This window comes from Nicotiana tabacum, chromosome 9, assembly GCF_000715075.1.
Source record: "Nicotiana tabacum cultivar K326 chromosome 9, ASM71507v2, whole genome shotgun sequence".
Lineage (NCBI taxonomy): Eukaryota > Viridiplantae > Streptophyta > Magnoliopsida > Solanales > Solanaceae > Nicotiana > Nicotiana tabacum.
This window is the reverse complement of record NC_134088.1, coordinates 120343967-120354059: the sequence shown is the minus strand read 5'-3', so window position 1 is coordinate 120354059 and position 10093 is coordinate 120343967. Positions and strand designations below refer to the sequence as shown.

At 33.6% G+C, this 10093-nt stretch overlaps 1 protein-coding gene across 1 annotated transcript; it reads right to left on the bottom strand.

The window, feature by feature from the left end:
- Positions 1-4764: 4764 nt before the first annotated feature.
- Positions 4765-9823, bottom strand: LOC107780850 (signal peptide peptidase). Its single transcript, XM_016601453.2, has 12 exons — positions 9692-9823; positions 9063-9156; positions 8164-8279; positions 7924-8075; positions 7721-7806; positions 7491-7618; positions 6789-6839; positions 6335-6421; positions 6165-6234; positions 5656-5792; positions 5488-5565; positions 4765-5009 (listed from the first exon to the last, which is right to left on the bottom strand). Exons 2-12 carry the CDS (start codon positions 9100-9102, stop codon positions 4935-4937), a joined length of 1020 nt encoding a protein of 339 aa, XP_016456939.1. The 5' UTR covers positions 9103-9156; positions 9692-9823; the 3' UTR covers positions 4765-4934.
- Positions 9824-10093: the final 270 nt, after the last annotated feature.

Here is a 10093-nt window from a genome sequence, read left to right as displayed (position 1 = left end):
TGGTATAAGGCTTGGGGTTAATGTGCATGCGACAGTATAAGGCGAGACTTATGTGCGTGTTACTTGTAGGGGAACTACGTGAAGCCACGCGGCGTCATAATGTAGGCTAAAGTTCGTGTAGCTATTTCGGGAAGACTGTTTTCAAAAACCTATTTCAAATGTAAGACTCACACGGCAGTATAAGGAAAGATTGTGATTGAAATTGAGAAATATGAATACGAGGCGGTACCTCGGTTGTGATTCTTGATATATATGAGGCGGTACCTCGGTTGTTACTCTTATTGTACACGAGGTGGTACCTCGTTGTGATTCTTGTTATTTATCTCATGTTGCAAAGAGTTTTGGTGGGAACATTTCTTGTTGTTTGTTCTTCCTTGTTCTATCAGTTGTTATCCATATATGATCATTGTGGTTCTCTTTAGTTGCTTCCTTTATGTTATTTGCTTAAAATTCCAGTATTAGTTCAGGCTATTAACTTGTTTCATATCAGTTATTTCTCCGCCTTCCGTTATTATTCGTTCTTATATTTTCATACTGTTTATTTATATCCTAGTAGGTGTCTTGACCTAGCCTCGTCACTACTCTACCGAAGTTATGCTTGATACGTATTGGGTACCGTTGTAGTGTACTCATACTACGCTTCTGCACATCTTTTTGTGTAGATTCAAGTACGTCTGCTCGTGCCGGTCGTTAGTGATTGTCTGTTACTACTTTACGGATACTTCAAGGTATGTCTGCTCGGTGACCGCAGACCTCAGAGTCACCTTCCTTTAGTTTTACTATTGTTGTGTTTTTCGTTAGACACTGATGTAGTAGACATTTTGGCTTACTCTGTAGAGCTCATGACTCAGTTCCACGAGTCTTGGGGAGTGTATTATTGAGGTTCTGTTTTCTGAAGATTATATTAGTTTATCATACTTGTTTTAGTATGAGTGGGTTGCTCTAGTGGTAAGCACCTTCCACTTCCAATCAAGAGGTTGTGAATTCGAGTCACCCCAAGAGCAAGGTTGGTAGTTCTTGGAGGGAGGCAGCCGAGGGTCTATCGAAAATAGCTTTTCTACCCCAGGGTAGGGGTAAGGTCTGCGTACACACTACTCTCCCCAGGCCCCACTAGTGAGATTATAATGGGTTGTTGTTGTTATACTTGTTTTAGTACTTTCATTAATTATTTATGTTAAGCTGTGACTGAATGTTAGACTTATTTAATCGTAAAAATTATGTGTCATCATAATATCCTACGGAGAAAAATTAAAATTCATGAAAGTATGGCTTACTAAAAAAAGGTACGCTTGGAGCTCTCTCTAGATATTTCGTAACTGGTTAGGATCATTTTCCTATTAGTACTTCTTTTTATCATTTTCCTATTGCTTTATATACATCTTTTTGTACTATGTGAACACTCCACATGCATGTAAACTACATACATGCCTCAGTGGGGAAGGGGTTTATTCTTTCACAAGAAAGAACAAAAAAGAATAAAATCATTGCTCAATTTTCATGTACTAAACATGCCTGCTTCAATCAATCCCCTTGTCGACACTCCAATTTTGAACTAGACTCACACGTGTTCCTCGTTAAAGTGTATTTTTTTCAGTTTCTTTTAATGAATCTTTACTATCACTACCATTTTCTATTACGGAGATGTGTATAGAAGAAACAATATATTAATAAAGAAAGCTTTTTTGAAGTCTAAACAGTCATTAGGTTGAAAAAGTAAGAATTTCTGATAACAGTTCGTCATTGAACTATTTTTCAATTTCACTAAAGTTATTTAACTATTTTTTATTACTTAAAAGTAACTAAACTTTATCATTATCACTTAAAAGTCATTTTGCCTCAAACTCCTACCATAAATATGATATGACATTAAATTTTATGATAAAAATTCAAAAATAAATGCCACATAAGCTAATATGGGTCATACCCATTTTAGATCCATTTATCCTTTAATGTGATTTGACACATAATCTAAATGGGTTTCGATAAAAAAAAATATTAAGTTCCACATTAGTTTAAAATGATTATCCTATACTACAAAGTTTTGTCTTTTCTATTACATAATGCATATTCATAATTATTCTATACTAAAATTCTTATACAATAGTATTTTAGCTTCAGTAGAGTTATAAAATGACTCGGATGAGACATACAACCAAGATAAGAGTTTTTCTAGCATAGATTATTTTAGTATAGAATAATTATGAATGTGTTGTGACATAAAAGACAAAACTTTGTAGTATAGGATAATCATTTTAAACTAATATGGAATTAATATTTTTTTTTATCGAAATTCATTTGAATTATGGATCAAATCACATTAAATGATAAATGGATCTAAAATGGGTATGACCCATATTAGCTTATGTGACATTTATTTTTGGATTTTTATCATAAAATTTAATGCCATGTCATATTTATGGTAGGGGTTTGAGGCAAAATGACTTTTAAGTGACAACGATAAAGTTTAGTTACTTTTAAGTGACAAAAAATAATTAAATGACTTTAGTAAAATTAAAAGATAGTTCAATGACCATCAGTGAAATTAACTCGTTATATATATATAACATAGTTCAATTTACTTAAACGAAAAAGAAAAAAGATGACAGAGAATTAGTAGAGAAGCTCACCTGTAACCAATGTACTTATTCTTATTATAATACTTTGTTTAACTGTATATTACTATAAATCATTTGATAACCTTAAAAAAAAGGTCAAAATCGAATTTCAAATGTAAGAAATTCAAAGATATTTACAGCCAAAGATATTTATATTCACAATCTATTTCTTAAACCAGACCAGATTAATTTAGGTACACACATATTTCGTCCCTTTTTTCTAGTTTTATCATAATGATTTTTAAGAGAAGAGAAGGAAAAATATAATCACAATTCTAACTATCCCCTCTGTCTCATCACATCCCCACCTCTACCTCTATTACACAGACTATAAATTGTATTACTTTAAATTCAAATTAACTATTGTAATTATTAATCAAACATTATATTTTTAAAAAAAAATCAAAATTGAATACACAATTGCTTTTTTTTTTTAATTGTAATACAATGTGCCCTCATCATTATCTCTGCAAATCATATGAGACCTTATAGCTATTGACCCTCTCATTTTAAATCTTGGCCAAACTTTCAGATCGATGAATCTGAAAAATCAAAATGCAGATATATTCCTTAAAAATAACAAAGAATATCAATAGATTAGTTAATTACTAACCTAAAATCAAAAACAAAAGACTGGAAGGGCTATTTTTAAATCCGATAGGTCGCCATTTCTAATGCGACCTTGCCTTTTTTTTTTCTTTTTTCTTTTTTTTTGTGAACAAGCACTTTGATATTTTAAATTAGACAAATCGCCAAAACTTGGGAATAAACACAATAAATTTGATGTTGTCTAAGGTTATCTAATATTTAATTTAACTGTCTAATCTAGTATAGTCATTTCTCAATAAGCATCTTCATTTGTTCCGTTATTTGTTTTGACCTTTATAGCTGTTTGATGTTTGAACTTATAATAGTATTTGGCATTTAAATATTATTTGGCTGTTAAAAATAAAACTTATCCAAATAAATATTTTCCATTTTTCTAATATTATAAAAGATAAGAAAAATTAGTTAAATTTATAATCTCAAAAGATATGCATATTTTTCTAATTAAAAATTAAAGAAAGTTTAATACATCATTGTAAAATTTTCATCTGGCACCCAGTTTTGCGCCACCCATTGAATTTATCCCACTTTTAAAAAAAGTTTAACTGATACTCAATTTTTGGATAACTTCAGATACATACGTTTTTCTCTTCTTCTTTGTACTTAGAGTTTCTTCTTCTTCTTCTTCTTAGTTGCAAATGAGTTTATTAAATATGTTGTTGTTTTGACAATTTGATGACTGAGATTTGTTCATTATGATATTTAAAGTTATGTTTCGAATTTGAGCTCATTGGAATGGATTTAGACATTGAATCGTGTATTGGATTGTAAAAATTCGAAGAATAACTTTATGTTTCAGAACTTAAGATTCGAAATCTAAAGTTGCATTCAATAGATTAAATTGCTAGAGATTTGAATTTTCTGAAGTTGGATTGAAAAGATCGAACTGCTTCAGATTCGAATTTCTAAAGTTGCATTTGAAAAATAGAATAACTTCATATTTGATTTCTGAAGTTGCATTAAAGAGATTGAACTACTTCAGATCCGAGTTGATAGACTTTGCAAAATTTTATACAATGCAGGTATGACTTCAACATCGCCCCAAAAGTAGATATATATGAAAATGGCGATTTTCAGTTTAAAATTGATGAGCAGCTTTTTTTCTAACAAATATAAAACATTATATAATGTAGCAATTATTAGGAAAAATAAGTATTTGGAAAAGCTCAAAGTAGTTCCTCTTGCACTAGGATTCATTAGACTTGTCTATTTTTGTGAGGTATATATGAAGGGGGTGCTCCGTGCTAGTAGTTTCTCTTTTAAGGACTCGAACTCTAATTAAGAGATATATGTTCCTCAAAAAATTCGATTCGGCCGGATTCTTCCCCCAACTAACGAAAAGATCTTCGCGGAATTGCCACAAATGAAATTGAGCACATTTTTGCAAAGAAATAGCCCACTTGTTTCTCGAGAAGAGATGGGAGAAGAATCTCATCCCTCTCACCAGAGGCTGGTCAGTAAAACAAGTAATCTATCTCTAGAGCATTTGAAAGATTTTTACTAATTGCAAAGCAATGAGAAAAAACTATAAATAAATAAAAAATTCCAAAAAAAAGGGAGTAAAATATGACATTTGAAAATATAAACTTGAGGTGTAACATAAAAGGCCAGTACTATTTGATGGTCAGTCTAAAAAAATCTAGTACAACAAACTTTGTTGCTAAAACAACAATCTCTGCTTTCATGTTCTAACTGTCAAGAGTCTATTTAGCCTCATTCTACCTTCTTGCTTTCTTTGGCATCGGCTTCTTCAGCGCCTTTCGTCTTTCCCTCGTCGAACTCCAACAACTGCTCAACAGAAAATCAAGAATACAAACTCAGCATCAAAACGAAAATGTAATTTTCTACGACTTGAGAATAGACCCCAATCTTACTTCCATAAACGAAAATTTCGTTAACTCTGTATCCGTATAAACTAGAAAAGGCAATGAAGGTTTGGGTTTGTACTCTCTCTATCAAAGGTTAGGCGAAAAAGAAGTTCTTGATCGTCCTTTTTTTGCTTCCAACTCGAAGAAACGAGAAAACTTCCCTTCCCTACCTTTAACTTATTGTCCATAGTTTCCAAACAAATCATGACATGCATGTTTTCTTTGGATGAATTAAAGGTAAACCATAAGATGCATTTTCTCATATCTATTAACTCCTAGAAAATATAATCTACAAATAGTGTGTAGCTAAAATGGTAGTAAACAGCATATAAAGAACATAAACAGTAAAGTTAGCAAGTGGATGAAGTTGAAACAGATTGTCAAAAGAAAAAACGTACAGGCTTCACGTCCCCGTTCCATATGCAGTGTACGGCTAAGAATCCAATCACTGCTGGAACAATATATAGCAGAGCAGGCTGGAAAAAACAAAGGCCAAGTCAAACATAAGGGCGCTGCAATTCTAGCAAGAGAAATAAAGTGTAAAAGCTTTATTTTGATTCACCAACCTGTGCAGCTTGAAACCAGTTCATAACAAATATGGTAAGAGCCAAACCAAATGTGTATCCTAAAAATGCACTCTTAAAGTATTGGGGCCCCTTCCCTCTGGAAACGTCAAAGCGGAGGGCCAATGCAACAAAAATACCTGCATGATTGAAGTGATCAAATGTTACCAAGTGTATCTATTCAAGCAAAAAACAAGTTGAAAAATGAAAACAAATACAGCATCATGGCAAAAGCTAATAATAAGCATGTGTAAGAAACAGAAAAATACATTCAAGTAGCTACTCACAAAAAGTAAGCTTTTCATTTTTAATATGGTAAACCTCATCCCCCCACCCACCCCCATTTTTTCCCCTCCAGGGACCAACAGTGGCTTTTCCCACCGTTTCCCTACTGCCTCAAACCCCAAACCACATGGTTTGAGGTGGAGGATCCCTCCGCTAGGCAAAATGCTAAACCTCTCTGTTCTAACCACATAAAGTGAATGGAGTTTTCACGCAAATGGAGGTTATACCGGGGATAACTATGTCTCCAAGACCCAACATTGAGAAGGGGCGTTTAGCATCTGCTGTGGGGAACAAAAGCTGCAGAGAAAGCGAAGTTATAATCAGGACTCTGTAACTAATAAAGGCATGAAATGAAAATTCAAAAGAAATAGCTATATGAGAAAATCAGTATGCACACCTTGATAGGAGCATCAAAAGATTTGGCAACACTGACCATCACTGGGGTAAAAAAGACCCAGAAGATGTCATACACAAAAAGTCCTGCCTGCATTCTCGAAAACCATGTGCATTCAACATCAGCTACAAGTTAATGGATATAAATAGTTGCATAAACAAGCAAAAATGCCAACATAAAAGAATACCTCAAAAATGTCTAAAAACTCTGCAATTAGGGATAATCCATGCAAATGTTATGTATTTTTGTATGTAAAATCATTAATAGCTCAACAATAACAATCATTAATAGCTCATTTCATGAAATTCTCTTCCCGCTTGAATAAAGAGATATGTGGTTAGCATCAAATTCAAAAAGACAAGCAATATGTAGTTTAAGGCGAAACACATAAACAGAATACAGCTGTCAGCCATGTATAATTACAGATAGAAATTAGAAAACAAATTTTCTTTCTTACCAATAGTATGGCGCCAGTCTTAAATGATCCAAGTGAAAGCATTTCAATACCCTGAAAATCAAAATCGCAATGGGAAAATCAATATCAATCATTGATGTAGACATGACATAAGAGAGGATCAAACCTTTTCTCCCTTGCAAAAATCTCCATTAACTCAATGTATATATAAATAGAAAATCACAAATAGTAAGCCCCTGGGGCTCCGGTTCAATGTAATGACGCAATGTCAGAATATGGGTCCACGTCATGAGTTAGAACCCTATCACTAACAAGGAGCCGCTATATTAGTGGGAGCATGATAGAGGAGGCCTATTATACTCCCATAGTTTAATAAATGTAGGCCAACTCCTGGGAGAATTCTAGTTATCAAACAAATTAAAGAGGAAGCCATCAAGTGCTATCGTGGATTTAAATGCTAGATATAAAGGCGGGTAGCCTTTGCATCTGGTATTAAAGAGCAACCATGCTTGGTTACGAGAACATGTATGGACAGATAAGTGCAACTTTTTTAGTGATGAAATATGATCTCTTCATTCAAGTGTCTTAGTACTTCCTCTATCCCAATTTATATGATACTCTTTTCACTTTGAAATATCCAAAATTGTATATTACCATTGTACTAATAATACTATTTTACACAACTTTTCATTTTGAGATATCCTGAAGAATGAGAATGTAACTTGGATGGATATGCCGACAAACCTGAATGCAAAAGGCAAGGCCCAAAACGTTGTTAGCTAGCCAATGCTTCTGTTTAGCATACCAAACACAGAAGATGGTTCCAGGAATTGCGGCAACAATCTGAGACCTTGTGAACTCAATCTCCAAAGCTGAAAAAAGACGAAACAAAATAACTAAGATGAGATCTGTATGCCCAAGGATTCTAAAGGATCAATTGGCATTTCAAAAGAGACAAGAAAGGTGGTGCCTACAGCGGAAATATGGGAAGTGCCATATTATGAGATCATCATTCCACTTTTTGGGCAAGAATCGTCTGATAGCAGGTAACAATGTCGCCCTGCAAAGACACAAAGAAAGAGATGACATCCAATACACCCACAGAAAAACTACTATTCAAGAACTTGTTATAGAAAATATTAAGCATCACAGAATGATCCATACGGAGAGAACATACGAAAGTGCAGCAATGCCAAGAACGAAGAAGTAGCATGTCAATACGGCATTAACCAGGTCTTTTGACAGGAACTTAAAAAGCAAGAACAATGACAAGAGCATTGCACTTCCAACCAAGGGGAACCTCATTGCGTGTTCATTAGACATTGTTTCCTGGAAAACAGCAGTAGAATATGTTTAAGTGACATCAAAACAGATCTAAGAAAAAGGGAAGCTGCAACTTGGAGTACAGAAGATATACTGAAGGTGGAGTAGGCTTGACAGAACGGTAGCATCCCACAAAGACAGTAAGGCAAGCTGTTACTATGACATTTACATTTGGATCCACATTCACCACCAGTGGTGCCAGACTCAAACCTGAAATCCACCAAAAAAGCAAGAGTTTCAAGGTAATTGCGTCAACATAAAATTTGGAAAGTGATGTGAAATTGCCATGACCAAATAATCGTACATTGTAAATTTCCAAGAACGGCATAGCTGCTATTACGTAGTGAAATGTCCTCAAAAAGGCAATATGATGAAACAAACATCCAACATATAAGAAAATGCTAAAACTGATATAAAGAACCCACATGACCATCTTTGTCTACCGATTGAACTGGAACTGTGGAAGTGGAACCTACTGTGACATAAAGGAAAGCGGGTAACAGTAGTAATGTGACTGCCCAAGGGGATTTGAATATTCATTCCAACCGCTATAGAATCTACTCCAACATGCTGGATAGATATATTTAGGGTAACCATCAACCACACCTCAAATTCCAACTACACAATAATTAGCACCTTTCCCTACATTGAGTCCTTCCAATTAACAACAACAACAACAATAAACCCAGTGAATTCCCACGAGTGGGGTCTGGGGAGGATAAGATGTACGTAGTCTTACCCCTACCCTGGAAGGGTAGCCTCCTTCCAATTAACAACAAAGAATTAGCATCAAAAGCTTTAGCAATCTATCTAGCGGAAAAATGATCTGAATGAGTAACCAACACAAACTAAGGGGCAAAAAACGAAGCTATAAATCAAACAGGATTTACTTTACTTTCTGAACTTCACAAGCACAAATCAAACAAGTATACTATGCAATTCAGCTATCATCAAAAGATATAATGTATGAATCAAAATCAAAAGAAACCATACCTAATAAAGCAACATTTGCGAGACGCTCGATATTCTTCATTCTCAAAGGCTATTAAAAGTCCACTCCGTTTACGACTCCCCCAACAAGTGGAAGCTATAAGAAAACCAACAACATGAGCAACCAATGTCAAAGTTTACAACAACAAAAATGTGCAAAAGGGTGCAACTGAATCATACTAAAAATTGCTTACATAAACAGAAGTAACAGAACAAAGGATCAAACACACAACATAAATAAGTGTCACCAAAACAGCAGAAAAGTAATATATTCAAGATTCACATGCTAAAAAGATCACAATTTTAGCAAAAAGAATCACTTTTTAATGCAATAAGATTCAGAATACACAACCCAATTAAATCACAAAATTAAAAATTAAAACATTATTTCAGGATAACCCCAATTGGCCAAAATGCCTAAATTTTGCTCTTAAACTACAAAACCTCACAAACCTAAAATAAAAATTCAAAACATCAGATTCAATCATATTAATATAAACCCATTCCCAAAAAGTTTAAATTTCAACAAAAGAAGAACAGTAAAACCAATCAAGTGAAAATATAATTTCTATAAATATTTCAAGAGATCAATTAAAAAACAAATCTTTATGCAAATATATTCATCTTTTTACCTTGCAAGGAAAAAAAACTGATTTGTTTCCCTCTCTCCCTCTCTTTCAGCTGATCTTCAAGCACACGGATCGGGGGAGGTTTTTTATTTGGGATTTTGTTTTGTAAAATTTTATTTATTTCTTTTCTTTGCTAATAAAATAGGGTTTTAGGCTTTCCGTTATTACAAGAGACACGTCAGTGTAGGGTGTTCAAACCAATGAAATATTGCCACGTCAACTTCCCACAATATCCTCATTGTAGTTATTAACGTAAACATTTGCCATACCTAATTAAATAATTAATGGAAAGAGCCAATAAATAAAAGTAAAAATACATACCATTTAACCATAAATAAGTATTTAATTGATTTGGATAAACATTTGTTGAAAATAAGTTTTTACTATTACGGAGCCGTATTAAAT

Coding starts and splice junctions, on each gene's coding strand:
- LOC107780850 (XM_016601453.2), bottom strand. CDS start 9,102: ATGAAGAATATCGAGCGTCTCGCAAATGTTGCTTTATTAG. Junction 8,076..8,163: donor TCAAGCCTACTCCACCTTCA/GTATATCTTCTG, acceptor GCTGTTTTCCAG/GAAACAATGTCTAATGAACA. Junction 5,010..5,487: donor GGAACGGGGACGTGAAGCCT/GTACGTTTTTTC, acceptor TCTGTTGAGCAG/TTGTTGGAGTTCGACGAGGG.